The following is a 17,984-nucleotide window of genomic DNA, read 5'->3' on the forward strand; positions in this document are numbered from 1 at the left end:
CAATACTATGTGATGGGCAGATGATTTGGAGGCCCAAACAGCCCCCCTAGCCCAATAAACAGTGAGTGCCTATGGCATCTTACAGCAGCCCCTCTAGTATTTGCCTGAACCCACAGACTAGCAGGTCGGGCCTCATAAGCAGATTTCTCATAAACCACTTCCAGCACTTCCATTCTTATGAAAGCCATGCTTGAAGCTGCGCTGTGTCTCCGCCAATGAGGGGCGGGGTGTAGGTCACATGGGGCGCTGCGCCACTTCCGGCCCTCCCTCTTGGCTTCCATCTTGCTCCCCGCGTGTGTGCGCGCCCGTCCCCCGGCTCCGTAGGAAGCCTTTAAACCCGCTCTGCTCGCCAGGCGTGCCCGCTGTCTGCCTTCAGAAGGTGAGGGGACGCTACAGGGTGTTGGGGGGCTGTGTGTGGGTTTCGGGGCAGGCTGCTACCGGGCTAAGGAGAGGCCGTATGTACCACAGTGATAATGAGGGGGCCCCTGTGCGTTACCGGGGATTTGGGCTGTTGCTATGGGGAGTCAAACGCCAGAATGGCTAAGCTATTGCTTGTCCTGCTGAATAGTGCGGGTCGGTATCGGTCACTTCCCCGGCTGAGCGTTGTTTCTGTAATGTAAGTGTCCCCAGTGTGACAGGACCCCCCCCATCTCATTGAATGGAACCGCTCCATCAGCACATGAGCTGTAACATAGGGTTCTACTGGCAGCGCCTTGTACTGCAGCCCCCCGGCCGCTCCCTCCGGAGCTGTCATAACGGGTTATAGGCTCCGTATATTGGCCTGCCTGTGGGTGTATTCATTATTATATTGCCTTACTGTATGTAGGGTGGGGGCCATTGTGGGGAAACCCAGAGCTAATCTGTTATCTTGGCTGCTGCACAACTGTAATGGTTCGCCGAGCGCTTCAGGCAGACAGCTGCTGTGTCTTGTCACCCAGGGGCCCCACAGCCGTGAAGGGGAGCGCCGCCTGCAGCCTGATGGGGTCAGGGCCTAGTGCTGCCCATGCCTGGGGCAAGTTATTGCTGTTTCATTATAGACATGATGCTCTGGGTGTAATTGCCCTGCCAGGGCCTGTCCTGGGGAACCTTGGAACTGTATCTGTCTCTATCATGTGGGAAGGAGGGCAGACACCAAATGTGGCACCTTGGTAGGAACCATTTTTCCTGAGTTGACCAAGTGAGCAGTGTTTGGCAGGGAGTTGTAGTTAGGCTGATCAGTAAGGTGTAGCTGTGTTTGATATAAGGCACTGAATGCAATAGAGTAGTACAGTCATTTCTCCACTGGGCTGTAACTCCCAGCATCCACTGATATAGAGGTTTTAGTTGCCTATTAGCTGGAGGGCTGTAGGTTAGATACCCTCTGCAACTGCTCAGCTGTAACTACTATTAACCCCTTTAGGCCTCACTTATAGGCATTTACATACATGTGGCCCACCTTGCTCTCTACATTATTCTATATGCGTAAAAGTGGCCAGTGTGCACCTCTTGAAATGCCTTATTTCTTATGTAGTTGTACGTATATTAAAGTCAAGATGCTGGTAGTACAGAATCATACTTTTTGATTGAATTTACCAGTAGTGCCTGAATGGGACACTGTGTAAGTGTATATCCCAAAGGTTACTGGCCATTATAGGATTTTCATACCATATAATACAAAATATGTCACAGTTCAGCTGTGTGTGTATGGGAGCATACTGTCAGATGTGTATTGCAATGAAAATTCACATTGTTCTGCTTTGAAATGAATGGAGTAGCATAAGGCCTCCCAAGGCACTAACCAACTATATTCTCTTTCTTGCAATTATGGGCTTCTGACACCATTTCATTCCTGCAGTTTTTTCCAACAGTAGCGCCACACATACCATTCCGTAATTTTGCTCTTTGGATAGAAGGATGGGGAACATGCTGCTTTATGACACACTCTTCTTACTTTTTCAGATGAAAGAGACAATCATGAATCAAGAAAAGTTAGCCAAACTGCAAGCACAAGTGCGCATTGGTGGAAAGGTAAGTACATCTATGTCATTGTGCATTTGAGTTCATCTTCTTTATGCTGTAAATCAAAAAGCTGATATTTACTGTATACCAGAGAGCTGCAGTGTAAGGTTAAATTGTTCAAAAACCTTGAAAATTTAAAAATTCCTACTACTGTGTCTTTGCTGCATATGAGCATTGGGCTCATTACCCTAAAAGCAGAGCAGGTTGCGGGGCCTATTCAGGAATTACATTTTTTTCTACTAGGAAGTATCTAGATTTTGAGTTTCATTCAGTTTAGCCTCAAAACACAAGGGGCACAGTGTTTAGGGTTAGGCCATAGCCGCATGGCTTTACTGTGCCCATTCAAACTCATCAGAAACTGCTGAGCCAGCACTGCTTCTTGTTAGTCCTATGCAGTTAGCTGACTGTGCAACTTCAAAAAGTCATTCCCGGTTCCAGGCTTCTGTATAATCAGATTTAGGGTGCTTTAGAAATAGTATTTACATTCCATTGAAACTTTTGTTGGAATTTGGTTTACATGGTCCAAACATTTTTCATTCAGTGTAGTTGGTCCTTAAAATTATCACAAAGCTCCTTTAGCTTTGGCTACCAAATATTTCATTGGCACAGATACATTGGCTTTATAGAAACACCAGAAAATAGACACAAAAGTTTGAACCCATGTTTTTTTTTTTTTTTTTCCAACCTAACTTACTATGTTACTGTACAATTAGCTTACCTTTGTAAGGGTTTCATGTGGATTTCACATAGATGACAATGATATTAACATGATGGTTTTACAATAAACTGCTATGTTAAGACTCTTAAAAGAAGCTTGCAGTGTATTGATTCTGCTGTTACTTTTATAGTATAACACTTAATCCTGCTTTCCCTTGAATAACATGGAACCTTTTTCTGTATATTTTCTATAATGGTCACTGATCTGCAGTCCGCATTACCCAATAACCCAGACAGCTCCTTTTATAAAACCACTGCAGCACTGAGAAGACACTGTTGCCTTTCTCTTTTCTCACTCCCACTTCCATACAACCCCATTCGCTGCAAGGTTGCAATAGGTGTTCCAGGCCCTAATTCCCTTATTCAGTGATTGAGAAGGGCAGGAGGCTGAGTTAGACAGTGAGCAAACCTTCCATTACAGTTCAGGGGTACATTTTGTCACCTGTATCTGTTTCAATTATATGTTTATAGTGTTTAATATTCTTAACTGCATTATAATGTCATGATCGTAAATGCTGAGATAACCTGGGCCTGTCACTCGCATCTTTCTTTATGCTGGTGATATACTTGGTGTATACTATCTGTACACTGTCTTCAGTTAGTTATTCAACATTTCCCTAAATTTTCTTCTTTTGATTTTTGCTTTTGTTAGGGGACAGCCCGCAGAAAGAAGAAGGTTGTGCACAGAACAGCAACTGCCGATGATAAGAAACTGCAGTTCTCTCTGAAAAAACTTGGAGTGAATAACATCTCTGGCATAGAGGAGGTAATGTCTGCGTTGCTGCCATTGGATTCTGTGTGCACACTAGCAGTGAAGTATTCGGTTTCTGGGTGTTTAGCACAGATACATGCAACGTCTAGGTTAAATGACAACTTAATAATAACAAATTAGGTTAAAAAAGAGAATCTAATAGTTATATCCCACTGATAGGTCCCGAATCAACATATGAATAAGCAACAGAAGTTTCAGTGGAATAAAAACTTTTATTGGCTCAAAGTAAACAATTCACTGGGATGCACCTATCCATTGTCTGGTATAGTATATCTTATATGTTTGCTTTTTGTTGAATTGTTTAATTTGAGCCAATAAATGTTGTTTTTATTCCACTGAAACTTCTGTTGCTTAGTCTAGGTTAAATGCCTAGCAACTAGATCCTGGATCTTCTATAGCATGATATTTTAACGTAATGGGATCACAAGCTGACGGTAGAAGGTGACTGTGTTTTCTTAAGAAAACTATCTTTTAGGAAGTCTGTTCAAATTAGTTTTTTGTTTACAGGTGAATATGTTTACAAACCAAGGAACAGTTATTCACTTTAACAACCCCAAAGTCCAGGCTTCCTTGGCTGCCAACACATTTACCATTACTGGGCATGCTGAGACCAAGCAGCTTACGGAGATGCTGCCCAGCATTTTAAATCAGCTTGGAGCAGACAGCCTTACCAGCTTGCGGAGACTTGCAGAGGCCTTGCCTAAACAATGTAAGTAACCTCCCTCTGAAATGTATTAGCCAGTTTGGCTAAGTAGAGGAACAATGTTAGGATACCTTCTGTTTGCTTTGCTTTCTCTGCAGTAAATTTTGGTTCTAGGACTGCAAGATACTGTGTGGTTATGGGAGTCAATATAGGTATAAATGTAAAAATGTACAGTCCTTAATTGATGGGTTCTACATGTAGCAAATGATTTAATGACAGATTAAGCGCTGCCTCTCAGTTTAGCTTTTCTTGCTTACCAATGTACTAACACCATGGCATGGATATGCACTTTTGTCCAGATTTTGCCCCTGCCAGTTCATTCTTTTCTTTTAGACAACATCATGGTGTTAATTTTCTTTTTCTGAAATTTGAACAAGCTGAGCAATCTCTCTAACATTCACCAACAATCGGCCCTATCCCGCGATGTTTGCTGTTTCTTAGTAAACCCTGGAGCCTGACATATCTGGCATCTCATTCTGCCCAACATCTTTACTCTGTCAGTTGTCTGTGTATTTTCTTGATAAAATAAGTTAATATGGCACAATCATGGAATGCTGCAACTTCTCTGGCTTGCTACATAGCAGGTTACATAACATCTCAGACCCCCATTTTCAGTATGGGCATAATGTGCAAGTTATGAAAGCAGAAAAAAGTGTTTATAAGATAACTGTTCTTGCCTATTTAAATTTGTCACTACAAAGGCTATCAGTTTTAGGGCAAAGCAGAACAAGATATTTGCCCCAACAAACTATATTTATTTGCTTACATGCTACAATACCTAGCATTGCCCCTGATAGCTGAAAGCTTGTGGGGTTGGACCTCATGTATGTTTATTTGTAAAACAAGAATAAGGGGATACATATGCTCATAAGAGAGAGTTTACATCAAATCTCACCCGTAGTATAGTTGGGCCCAGGTGCTCATGCCCCAGACTTTCAGCTAGAGGGAGCCATCATGGATACATCACAAACATCAATAGGCAGGCACTCCGGGAAGTGCCTGCCTATTGATGTTTGTGATGTATCTATGTTTATTTGTAGTTAGGCCCCCCTATAATTACACATTTCTTACCAGCCCTCACTTGCTAATGGTGTGGCCAGCTAAGCCATATGGAGAGTAGTTATTCACATCATGTGGAGACTGGGTGCCCTTTCAGTTGTAGACTGACTATAATTAGTACACTTATTTTTTAATTTGTTTTTTCAGCTGTGGATGGGAAAGCACCACTAGCTTCTGGGGAGGAAGAAGATGATGAAGTACCAGGTAAGACATAGGCATATCCAATGTTTTATTGTATTTGCTAACCTTGGTTACACTATAGTCTATTTGAGATTTATTTTTAAACTGGATATTTGTAGATATTTACTATGCCTAGTAATGCAAATATTTACCTATGGGGATGGTTGAGTGGTTAGTACTGCTGTGGGGCTGTTTGGATTTAGTTATGAATTCTATGTGCCTGCTGCTGGAGTCACAAATCGGTGTGAGATTTGTTGTAATCACGGCTGTTTGCTAATCTTTTTTTTTTTTTTTTTTCCCCCATCCTTTTTGCAGAACTGGTTGAGAACTTTGATGAGGCTTCAAAGAATGAATCGGTCTGAATGAAAAATATCTAAAAGGAACAAAACTTGAAAAGCTGACGGAGCTCCTATTTTATATTGTGACTGCATTGCCTTTGTGTGTGGTTTTTTGTTGTTTTCTTTTGACCTTTGAGATTAAAAGCCCCACAGATTTGAAATTCTTTCTATAGCAGCTCTGCAGTAACTGCATTCATCAGATAATTTGCCTTTGCAGCCACATAAAGTGAACAGTCCTGGAAATTAAAATGTAAATGAATAAAGAATAAACTTAATAGGAATTGCGTTTTGTATACATTAGCTTTGTTGAAAAAAAAGTTACTTGGTTGGAAACCTATATGTAGAATCTAAGGCTCTGGCACTGTCAGTACTAGCACCATAGATGTTATGATCTATTGCATGTAAGGGGTTAAGCACATCTGACTTTAGTGCCATGCAGAAACATAAGGTTGGGATTATAACTAAGAAAATATTTGCATGACTACTGCAGAAAAAGTTATAGGGTTAGACAATAAGTGTCGCACCACACTGAAGTGGTGTAACAAAAGGGGTCAACAAGTGAGAAGAGCATAGAGTGTAAATCAAAGATGTTGGAATAAGGGCAAATACAAACTAGAAAGGGAAATTTGAAAACAAACTTCATGTTGGTTTGAAAAACTTGAAGTCACTGAATGAAATCTGATCTGTTGTTGGCTTCACCCACTTTTTCTAACCTTGGACCAAAGTTATATAGTAAAAACCACTGCAAAGTTTGGGGACCCTGGATTTAATAGTGTCTGGCAGCAATTTAAAGTCAATGAGTGACATCTAATTGGCAATTTTTCTAACTTGGAACTGCAGTTACCCAGTGACTAACTGCAAAGTTTAGGGACCATCAGATTAATAGTTAAAGAATGACAACAGTTTAAATTTTAAATAAGTCAATAGGTGAATTGTGATTGGTGGTTTAAATGTGTGAGTGGCACACACCCTGCTTTTAATTAAAATTACATTTAAAAATAACTTGAAATAAGCTTTGAACTGTTAACTGTACATAACACCTGATTCATGCCACAGATAGTGATACCTGTGCCCAGACTGGCACCATAGCTGTACTGGGGGTATCCCAATCTTGCAATGGTCTTGAATTTCCTCCATTTGTACACAATCTGTCTAACTTGAATGGTGGAGTCCAAACTCTTTAGAGATGTAACCTTTTCCATCTTTATGGGCATCAACAACTCTTTTTGAGGTCCTCGGGCACCCCCTCTGTTCAAGCCATGATACACATCTCCAATTGTGTGATCAGGCTTTGCTGGATCCCCATTCTTTAAAGAAACCAGGGTGTCTCACACCTGATTGTCATCCCATTGACTGAAAACACCAGACTGATAAGCATAAGGTTTTACTTACTTTTGCCACAAACAGATGTGTTATTGGATCATTTTTTTTTTTTTTTTTTTTAACAAATACATAACCAAATATAATTTGGATAAAAATAGCAGGACACCAGGCTGTCTAGGTGTCCATTACCAAACCAAGGGTCTTATTTTTAAAGTCAGTTCTCCCTTTGCTGCTGTAGTCTATAGAATAGGCTCTACTCTTCTGGAAAGGCTTTGCACTAGATGTTGGAACATAGTTGGTGGATTTGCTTCCATTCAGGCCCAAGAGCAGTAGTGAGGTTGGGCACTGATACTGGGGATCAGGTCGGGCGCCAGCATTCCTATTCATCCCACGGGTTCAGTTGGGTTCTTCTATTGCCATTTCAGCAACCCCATACTCTAATGACCTTGCTTTGTACTTGGGGGCATCAAACACAGTAAGAAATTGTCAAGAAATGCCTTCATTCCAACATTGTTAGAAATAAACTGTATGTAACACAATAGTAGTTTATTGGTACAGACACTGTGCATAGGCTGCAATGGATACAAAACAAAGCAGGGGTGATAGCACCCTATTTAAATGAACCAAATAGGAGAGATGTGTGCCAGATCGCACTAAGCACACACTGACATACATGTATCATATTTACACTTACACAGGCAGAAAGACAGTTACACAAGAGAACAGGGTACCACAATACATAATTGCATTTCTGCATAATTATCATTACAATAACACAGTATGTTAGCAGTTATTAGAGGAGGCCTAAACACAGATCATTTAATTGGTTAAATCACCTTGAAACAAACTTTTTGCAACAGTAATATTCTGTGTCAGTTTTTTATGACGTCTGAATGATGCCTTATGTTCTGCAGCTCTAAGGCTTGGAATGTAAGCTGCCACATGGTTGCCAGGACTTCATTGCGCTGCCAAGGGGCAGTTAAGAATGATCCTAAAGCCCGATTACTAATGGGGTAATAAATGTTGCAATGTTTACACCAGGGGGTGTAACCAACCTGCTTTCAAAAAGGTGACCAATAGATGCCCCTTTCTGATTGGTGGCCATGGGTTACTAAATGTAAACGTTGTGACTTGTATTGCGTTACCTGCTTTAAAAGTTTAAGTCAAAGGTGAACTATCCCTTTCAGACCCCTCACTCTCTCTAGTGTTAGCAGGGTTAGTGAGCGCAATATGCTACTAATTATAAATACAGATCTCGGGTACCCAAAGTGCAATGGTTGTTTCATTTCAAGTTACCCTTTTTCTAGATACAAATAAATACTGACAACAGTATTACATCTTATTATTACATTAATTATTATCTTACACATTTTAACTCAGGAAGGTGCAAGGATGTGGCTCAGTATAAATTAGGGGTGCCATACATGTGGCTTATAATAATTACACTGACAGTCTTAAACAATGAATGCCCATGCCATGCCTTGGACCTGGGGAGCACTATCCATATATATCAAAAAAATAAAAAAAGCAGTGTAAGCAGTACAATGACTTTGTTACCACTGACACTGGTCAGTCGGCAGGTCTCTAGACAGCTGCATAAAGAGTGACTTGTCATGAACCCAGCACAAACTTCGCTGAAGGCATTCTCACATGCCCCTGTAACAAATCCATGATAGAAGGACTGTAAAAGCTGCTAATATAATAAAATCTAAAAAAGTGATGATAAAAATGATGTAAAATTGATCAATTGCTCTTCTGAGCACTTTTGCAATTCATGTGGGTATAGGCTATCAGGGGGCCTGGTTGCTGCCCAGGGTACAGTGCTAACTGAAGCCCATGGCAGCCCCGGAGCAAAACAAATGATCAGTTATGTCTATATCAAATATTAGTGCTTGATACATGTAGATATTTCGCTACCTCCTCCTTATAGCTGTAGGCCAGCACAGTTCAACTAGAACACTAGAAGATATCACATTATCGGGCCTATATATAAGCTGTAAAATTATTGCTGATTACTCCAACTTCACTTTTTTTTTTAACTTTCATGGTCACAAACACAATTCTTTCCTTCCTTTCGACATCACTCATCTGCTCTCATTTTATAATGCAATGCCATTAGAGACCAGCGAATGCTCTGTAAACACAATAAGTCTCACTCAAACAGAAGGTGATCATGGCTCAAACAAGTCTTTGTTCCTTTAAAAATCTAAGAGTCAAACAGAAAGGTTTGATCTGTGGGATATTTAGGGCACTGGCACACGTGCAGTCACGTCTTTATTAGCTCAGAGGTGCCCCTAATCTCTCCCTCTTGCCTTGCATATGAATTGCCCTAGAAATGCCTAAAAATGCAGCAGTTAAATGGGTGGTTTACCTTTAAGTTAACTTTTATTATGTCATAGAACAGCCTATTCATAGAAACTTTTCCATTGGTCTTAATTTTTTATAGTTTTTAAATTAGTTAATCATTTGTCTAGCTGTTCTGCCTCTTTCCAGCTTTTCAGAAGGGGGTCATTGACCCCAGCAGTAAAACTATTGCTCTGTGAGTCTATATTTTTTTTACTTTTTATTACTTATCTTTCTATTCAGGCCCTCTACTATTTATTTTTAAGTCTATTATTAACACTGTTGCCTAGTTGCTAGGGTAACATAAACCCTAGTAACCAGATAGCTGCTAAAATCCTCAAAATGGACAGCTGCTAAAAAAGTGAAATATGTAAAAAAAAAAAAAAAATTAAGACCAACGGCAAATATCACTATCTATATCAGGGATGTCCAATTGGAGGCAACCAAACAATTGTTATGGCCCAATTCTGCTCAGAGGCTCTATAGACTTCACTATATAACATTTTAATTTAATCTGGCCCAACATGCTGTATATGATACAACAGGCCTACAACATGTAATAAGTTGGGTAGCACTGGTCTACATCACACTAAAATTTAATTTAAAGATAAACTACCCCTTTAATAGTTTTCAGGGAACAACTGAATTCACATGGACAGCAATGCAGGGGTTCTGGTGCACATGTTTGGGCTACACTCTATAATAATAAAAATGTGAATATTTTTGCTATATTATTTCTTAAAACCATCTTTAATAGTAACCATATCATATATATACAGATTGATTAATATTATTATAAAATATCAGGATATAAGTAGTCCTGGACGAGTGCTTCCAAACAGGTCATAAAACCCAGAGGTGACTTCCAAGATCTAAATGCAGTATATTATTATTATTATTTTTTTTTTTAACAATATACAAGTTTTCAATGAGTCATTAAGCAAGTAATGGCATAACTAAAGTAAAAGGAAAGTCAAGACATTGGGGGAGCAGGATACCCATTGTGCTTTCCTGGTCCTATAAATACTGTTTTTAGGGATATATACATTTTACAGGTTTCATCATGTCTCCCATGTATTATAGTGGTATATGCATGGAATCATGAACCTTATAACAACTTTACCTTTAAAAGCAGCGATTCTTGTTCTGTGCATCCTCTGATAATAAGAGAACCAGTCCACAGGATAAAAAACCCATATTGCGCTGTAGAGACCACTTAATCTACTATGTGCATTTTTATAATTTTTTTAGTTATTGCACATTGTTAGTATAGAAACCCCACTGAAACTAAAAGTCATAAAAACTACCGGCAGGTTGAGCAGGATAACACATGGACTATTCACATCTTCTGTTAAAAACTAGGTTCACTTATTCTTTGATACTTTGAAGAAGTTGCAACAGATGAGTCTCAATTACTTGCTGAACTGAAAAGCAAAAAAAAAAAAAAAAAAAGTGTTAGCCATAATACTTACTACCGTAGGCCAAGCATGATGTCAGGGCCACCCAGCTGCTGTGAATGACAATTCAGGGACCCACAGCTAAAGGGGAGCTGCAACATTTATGATACCATTTTAAAATCATGATCTTTTCCTTAAAATAACCGTTATTAACTAATGAAAAGGACAAATTTGCTCACAGAACATTGTGGAAAAAGCACTGGACAGCTCGAGCATGTAGTTCTGCTCCAAAATCCTCTCCAAGTGCCTGCACCCAGGGTAACTCAGTGGCTTTTGGTGCAGGCACATCACTAAGCTTTATGGAGTGTAGGGGCAGATTCTCAACCTAAGTGGCTACTGCCATGGGTTGTCATTCCCCTTAAATTATTTCCAGAGCTAGTTTTATTAGCTGTTTGTTAAGCTGGCCATACACAGGCAGATTAAAGCTGCCAATTCAAGTCCTTTAAACCGCTTCGGCAGCTTATCTGTCCGTGTATGGGGACCTGACAGGCCTCCCAGATCGATATCTGGCCAAAATCAAGCAGGTTACATTTTCCCGTTGGATCAGGAAGCGACATTTCCAAGGTGGGCATATTGGGGAAAGTTTTCCTTATTTGGTGAGGTTGACTTAGGATGTAGAGTAAAGATGGCCATACATGCTAAGTAAATATTTGCACAGAGCAAGAAACAAGTGGTTTCCTTCACGCAGAGCAACGTACCACTTCTATGGCCAAGAGCTACAGACAAGTCCATGGAATTATACCCAGAGTCTGTTTCGATAGTTGGGTCTGCACCATTTTCTGTTGAACACATTAGAAATAAAAATTACAGGTCATACATCATTAACCAAACAATACAAGATGACAGCTTAAGTTGATACAAAAGTGAGCTTCATTTCTGAGATAGAGGCAAAAGCCTTGTACACAACTCACAGGGTACACCAAATTATTAACTAAACCCTTCTATTAGCTGGTGCAATGCACAGTACAAAATAATAATTCCTCACAGCTTTACCAGCCAGTCATATGAGACTCTCACCCAAGAGGATCTTCACACACTTCACATGATTTCCATGAACTGCATAGAGCAGAGGAGTGCCTCCATTCTGAGAAAGCAAACAACAAAATAAAAGTTAGCAATGATCCAATTTTTTCCTTTACAGAATTATTCTCAAATGTACTTTCCAAGTACTTCAGGCCCTTTGAATGACAGAACAGAACTCACAAACCTACCTAATTCTGTCCAACATTATTATAAATTCATAAATCCTTAACAAGGAATTTCATATTAACGTTTAGCAGGACAGAATGTTGGCTCAATTTGATTCATGAGTTTGTATGTTCTCTCTGAGTCTATGTGGTTTCCTCTGGGTATTTTGGTTCTTCTAACACTCAAAAACAGGCACGGTAATTGGCTACTGGTAAAACTGCCCATAATGAGTGTGTATGTGATAGAGACCTCAGACTGTAAACTAAATGGGCAGGGATTGGTGAGAACATCAAATACATTTGTTGGTGTACAAAACATTATAGTGTATATACACTGATATTCTGAAATAAAGGAGCTTACCCAGTCATATTCATTGACATCCACACCACACTCTACAAGCATTTTGACAATATCCGTATAACCTTTGCTGCAGGCCAACGATAACGCACTTTCCCGACCTTTTCCAAGGACCTGAGGATCTGCTCCCTTACAGAAAAATGTACAATTTAAAGGGATATTATACAGGCCAATCATAATTAGAAATCAATACACCATATGCATGGCTGAGTAAAGACAAGAACCAAACATTACCAGAAACATAACTATAATAAGAAAACCTGGTCCCGAGCATTCTGGATAACAGGTCCTATACCTGTACATATTTTTAAAATACTAACTTAGTTTCCAGAGATATTATTCCACAATAATATACTACATACCAGAGAAAGGCTTATAGACAATTAAACAAATGGTAAGGAGGCTCATTTATTTTTATTTCATAGATGATATGCTCAAATATTTTGTTCATGCAGACATTGCAACACATACTAAATATGTAGAAATGCTGATTTTGATCAATAATGCCTTAAAGGGGTTGTTCACCTTTAAATTAAGTTTTAGTATAATTTAGAGAGTGCTATTCTGAGACAATTTGCAACTGGTCCTTATTTTAAGTTTTTTTATTTATTTATTTTTTTGGCAGGTTTCCAGTTTGGAATATCAGCAGCTTAAAAGCAAAAATAAAATTGTTGCCTCACAGAGAAATATTTTGTGGCTGTTGGGGTCAGTGACCCCCATTTGAAAGCTTGGAATAAGAAGGTTGTTTGGTGACCTTGCCAAACAAATGGATCTTCTTGTGTATGGCCAGCTTTAGGCAAAAGTCTGCTTTACTGCTAATGTGTTTTAATTTAAAAATTAAATAACAGTTCTTGTCAAATAAATGTTGTAGGGTACTCACATTCTGGAGAAGAAACTCTACCACAGCTATCTGCCCATGTGCTGCAGCCCACATGAGAGGTGTGAAACCTTCTTCATCAGTAAGGTTGACCACATTTTCTGTTTAAAAAAAAAGCAAGACTGTCACTGAAATCAAGGGGCTCATAATTAAACTGATAAGAAGTATGAACCATAGTGTCTCCATGTTATTTTGAGAAATGTGTAACACTTCTAAACTGTGCTTGATTTTTTATTTTAAGTACAATAACAGACAAGGTGATTAATTGCCCTTGATAAATCTCCTTTACTGCTGGTGACTAAGATCTTGCAAATGCTTTCCAACTGGCAATAATGTAAACCTCTGGTGGGAAAACTTGTCGCTAGGATGCAAAGTTTCCTAGTGAGGCAATATCCTAAAAATTAAGCGACATGTTTTCCCACTGGTAATTTACATTATTGCTGATGGTCACCTGAAGAAGAGGAGATTCATTATGGGCAACATCTCATAATCTCCTAGTCTGTCATTGCCCTAATGTCTTCCTATTCAACAGATGGCCTTCCTCTGGGCTCCAAAGATATCTATTATTTTACATCAGAATTCCAATATGTTATGTCATCGCACTAAAATGTCCATATAATGTGTCAAAACCCAACAACAGTTCTGTGCATTCAGACCAATACACAGACCCACAACTGTCATGTTGCTAAGTGAGTTTGAGGCTTATAGTGAAAAGAGGTTATAGCACCTATGATATTTTAAGTGAATAAGGGTATCCCTTATCTAATCAATAGCTATAATCTTAATCTTTGACCAGCTCTTATAATACTGCTCAGCATACAGATACACATACAGTGACTTTATTACATTTAAATTCTACAGAGAGTATATGGCTTGAACGTGTGGTGATATATACATAACCATTACATATTTACACTCACCCTGTTCCAGACGGCTGGCCAAATAAACCATTTCTCCTTGGGCAGCCAGCTGGTGAACAGACAGAGCTATGAAATAAAGACATGACGCACTTTTATAAAACATAAGCCACAGCACTAGCAATAATAATACATCACAATTACAGAAATGCTCTTCAATTTAACCTAAATATGAGCAATACATTTACTACTAGCTCTTAGAAAGCAGAACAACTTGACATTCAATAACCAGTTCGTCATTTTTAAGACACAGGCTAAATTTATTAAAACAGATATGTGGGGGAAGTATGTTGGTATGACGGAATTGTTATCTAATATAAATAATGTATATTCTAGTGCAGTTCTATAGAAGAGGGACAATGCAGGACATTTCAGCACATTAATATTCAATCATGGACAATTATATGCACAACTGAAAACATGAGAAAGAAGAAATGAAACAGTCAAGCAAGCATTAACACGACGTCTTTACAGCCAATATACCTTTTGATAAAAAGAGGGATTACAATTAAAAGGGACCTACTTTAGCCAATAATACCTAAGTTAACAATACCAATAAAAGTGGTCAAAATTGCTGCCTCAATCACAAGTCTCAAAGTCTGCGTTCTGCTACTTAAAAGGTAAAACAAACAGGATACACAGCCACAGAGGATCACTTGGTCATTTTGTGACCCTCCAGACATGAATCACAACTAATTAGGCATGCATGAAATATTAAATGTCAAGATAAAAAAATAATAGAAATGATGTAATGGTTGATGAAGCCCTTTAGTATCAGCAATTGCAAAGAGACACTGGAAAAATAAGTGCTTACAGTTCACCAGCAGGGGGGTTGTGGATACCTCATTGCCCCGGTGTTTATTTGTAAGAGTGGTTGACTGTTTGATTGGAGAGAAATGTTTCGTTGTAGAGGGTGTGTAGACATGTCGAACCTGGATTCCAGGCGAGGGAGACGTATGGATATTGCATTCAGCTGCATGGAAGAAAAATTTGTCAAGATTTAAATATTTCTCAGTCACTATGGGTAGGAACTTGCAAATGAATGGCTCTGGAATAACAGTGTATATGACCTGATTTTGCTCTAAAAGAAAAGAGATATAAAGGGGATTAGATATTAATCTTTCATAAATAAGCACAGACAATTTTTATATCCCCAGTGACAAGGTATTAAAAGCAAGATACTCAATTTACTCTTTTAGACCAGGAATACATAAGCTAATTTTTATGGCATTTAATGACCACAATAAGCCAAATATGCTGTGAACAGCTCCATGCTACCACCAGACTGCAAAAAGAAACACTGCAGTGCTTTCCAGTTCCAACACCTCGTTTTTACTGAAAAGCTGAGGACCCTATATGCGCTGCGGAACTAAAAAACAACTGGAATCCCAGAAAGAAGGTTAACTAAATTAAGAGTTGGGTCAAAATTTGGGTTAAACACTAGCTGCTGCCATAGATAAATTTGTAACAAATAGTGACAGTTGGATACAGCAATGCTTTCATTTATCTGTAACATTGTTATAGGCAAACAGAAAACTCTTACTAGTTGGGATATTTTACAGTCAAGGGGCCTCTATGCAGGTCTGATGCATTAACATTATAATTACAGAGTTTGTGTATCTAGTGCTCATTTTATTTACTCTAGCAAAACAGTCGAAAGCTTTTAAGTTAAAACAAAAAAAGCACACATAAATAGAATAACCTTTAAAAAGGACAGATGCCACTTCCAGGTCAGAGTTAACCTGGTCCTGTATATTTTTGCTTTCTTCTTCGTTCAGAGACTTTACAAAGCGAGAGCACACGTTCATATCAAATCTGTTTGGCAAAATAAATTTCATTCCCATGGCTACATTCTGGGCTGAGCCTTCCTCAGGGTTTGAGTCCATCACATGCTCCACCTTGATATCAGGCATGCTGGACAGGCAGAAGCTGACACACTCCTCTCCTGTCAGCTCCTCTGAGCTCTCCAGGTTACTTAAAGAGGACATGGCGACACCTCAGCTGGCCTGTATTCTTCTTCTTCTAACTGCCCGTTGCATCCATTGCATCAAATACTGAGAAGATCAGCTACAATAAAAGAAAACAACAAGAATAGTAACTACACTGTTACACATTTACATGCTTTAAAATGAAATTAGTTTGTGTCATGTGTACTCCCTGCTATCGTGCAGCACTACAGAATACAGCAGCACTTAATAAATACATGTTGATAATTATACTGAGGATGAACCCTTCTTTCACATCACAAAACATTTCTTTTTTTGCTAAATCCACAATCTGCAAATACAGTGTTTCATCTGAAGTCATGAAAATGTTAAATATCTGTAAATGTATGTATGATGTTAAAGTCTTCTCATCACCCACCCCTCAAGCAAATGAACCTAGGAGGCGATCGGGTAACCTCTTCATGCAACCGGACCCCTTTGGATTTTGGCCTTTTTTGCTGATTGGTTGATCCAATCAACGATTATATCATTGCTAGCCTTTCCTAGAGAGTTAATGGCATCATGTAATCATTCTTACAGTAATGAACTCCATCCTGAAATGATAGTGACGCTGGAGGAAAGGGGATGCACTGGCTTTTCCGCAGCTAACTTAGAGATGAATGTGGCCACTAGTCTGTCAGAACCTTTTCCCCAGTAACTGAGAGATGAATGAGGCCACTAGTCTGCCAGAGGCTTTTCCCCAGTAACTGAGAGATGAATGAGGCCACTAGTCTGCCAGAGGCTTTTCCCCAGTAACTGAAAGATGAATGAGGCCACTAGTCTGCCAGAGGCTTTTCCCCAGTAACTGAGAGATGAATGAGGCCACTAGTCTCTCAGAGGCTTTTCCCCAGTAACTGAGAGATGAATGAGGCCACTAGTCTGCCAGAGGCTTTTCCCCAGTAACTGAGAGATGAATGAGGCCACTAGCCTGCCAGAGGCTTTTCCCCAGTAACTGAGAGATGAATGAGGCCACTAGTCTGTCAGAGGCTTTTCCCCAGTAACTGAGAGATGAATGAGGCCACTAGGTGCCAGAGGCTTTTCCCCAGTAACTGAGAGATGAATGAGGCCACTAGTCTGCCAGAGGCTTTTCCCCAGTAACTGAGAGATGAATGAGGCCACTAGGTGCCAGAGGCTTTTCCCCAGTAACTGAGAGATGAATGAGGCCACTAGTCTGCCAGAGGCTTTTCCCCAGTTACTGAGAGATGAATGAGGCCACTAGTCTGTCAGTTACTGGGGAAAAGCCTCTGAGAGATGAATGAGGCCACTAGTCTGCCAGAGGCTTTTCCCCAGTTACTGAGAGATGAATGAGGCCACTAGTCTGCCAGAGGCTTTTCCCCAGTTACTGAGAGATGAATGAGGCCACTAGTCTGCCAGAGGCTTTTCCCCAGTAACTGAGAGATGAATGAGGCCACTAGTCTGCCAGAGGCTTTTCCCCAGTAACTGAGAGATGAATGAGGCCACTAGTCTGCCAGAGGCTTTTCCCCAGTAACTGAGAGATGAATGACTAGCCTGGCAGACATGGCGCTGGGTATAATGCTGCCAGATGTACCCGGCACTGCAAGCTCTCACACTGCCACTAACCCAGTATAATAACAAAGCTAGAGCTTCTCTGTTTATGTTACTCACCTGGGCTGCCACCCTTTGTTATATGACAAAACGTCACTTCCTGAGTGGACGTCATCAAAACGCGACATCTTTGGAAGAAACTCTATATTTCCAGCCCTCTCCATGGTACGACTCTCAGGCGTGTGGCAGTGACAAGATATTGCA

The 17,984-nt window shown here is 39.8% G+C and overlaps 2 protein-coding genes across 7 annotated transcripts; one reads left to right on the forward strand and one right to left on the reverse strand.

The window, feature by feature from the left end:
• Nucleotides 1-221: 221 nt before the first annotated feature.
• On the forward strand, nt 222-6,051 carry btf3 (basic transcription factor 3). 2 transcript variants are annotated; one of them, NM_001016697.2, is given in 6 exon segments: nt 222-379; nt 1,939-2,007; nt 3,368-3,481; nt 3,995-4,196; nt 5,397-5,453; nt 5,745-6,048. In NM_001016697.2, coding segments are annotated over 5 exon segments (489 nt in total). In that variant the 5' UTR covers nt 222-379; the 3' UTR covers nt 5,792-6,048.
• Nucleotides 6,052-7,621: 1,570 nt separating this feature from the next.
• On the reverse strand, nt 7,622-17,927 carry ankra2 (ankyrin repeat family A member 2). Of its 5 annotated transcripts, XM_012959507.3 has the most exons (10): nt 16,859-17,451; nt 16,753-16,808; nt 15,932-16,296; nt 15,044-15,202; nt 14,233-14,298; nt 13,316-13,413; nt 12,439-12,564; nt 11,908-11,974; nt 11,589-11,669; nt 7,622-10,857 (listed from the first exon to the last, which is right to left on the reverse strand). In XM_012959507.3, exons 3-10 carry the CDS (start codon nt 16,215-16,217, stop codon nt 10,802-10,804), a joined length of 939 nt encoding a protein of 312 aa, XP_012814961.1. In that variant the 5' UTR covers nt 16,218-16,296; nt 16,753-16,808; nt 16,859-17,451; the 3' UTR covers nt 7,622-10,801. The 5 variants fall into 5 exon arrangements, with proteins under 5 accessions (XP_012814961.1, XP_012814942.1, XP_012814970.1 ...); XM_012959488.3 differs by lacking the exons at nt 16,753-16,808; nt 16,859-17,451 and adding an exon at nt 17,841-17,927; XM_012959516.3 differs by lacking the exons at nt 16,753-16,808; nt 16,859-17,451 and adding an exon at nt 17,796-17,815.
• Between the last annotated feature and the right edge of the window lie 57 nt (nt 17,928-17,984).

Source organism: Xenopus tropicalis, chromosome 1 (genome assembly GCF_000004195.4).
Source record: "Xenopus tropicalis strain Nigerian chromosome 1, UCB_Xtro_10.0, whole genome shotgun sequence".
Lineage (NCBI taxonomy): Eukaryota > Metazoa > Chordata > Amphibia > Anura > Pipidae > Xenopus > Xenopus tropicalis.

Excerpts from the sequence above, each read along its gene's own strand:
- btf3 (XM_031900069.1), top strand. The coding sequence starts at position 239 with ATGGGGCGCTGCGCCACTTCCGGCCCTCCCTCTTGGCTTCCATCTTGC. Across the intron at positions 4,197-5,396 it reads AGAGGCCTTGCCTAAACAAT|CTGTGGATGGGAAAGCACCA; the intron begins GTAAGTAACCTC and ends TTGTTTTTTCAG. Across the intron at positions 5,454-5,744 it reads AGAAGATGATGAAGTACCAG|AACTGGTTGAGAACTTTGAT; the intron begins GTAAGACATAGG and ends TCCTTTTTGCAG.
- ankra2 (XM_012959488.3), bottom strand. The coding sequence starts at position 16,217 with ATGTCCTCTTTAAGTAACCTGGAGAGCTCAGAGGAGCTGACAGGAGAG. Across the intron at positions 15,203-15,931 it reads GGCATCTGTCCTTTTTAAAG|CTGAATGCAATATCCATACG; the intron begins GTTATTCTATTT and ends TCTTCCATGCAG. Across the intron at positions 12,565-13,315 it reads TAGAGTTTCTTCTCCAGAAT|GGAGCAGATCCTCAGGTCCT; the intron begins GTGAGTACCCTA and ends TTTTTCTGTAAG.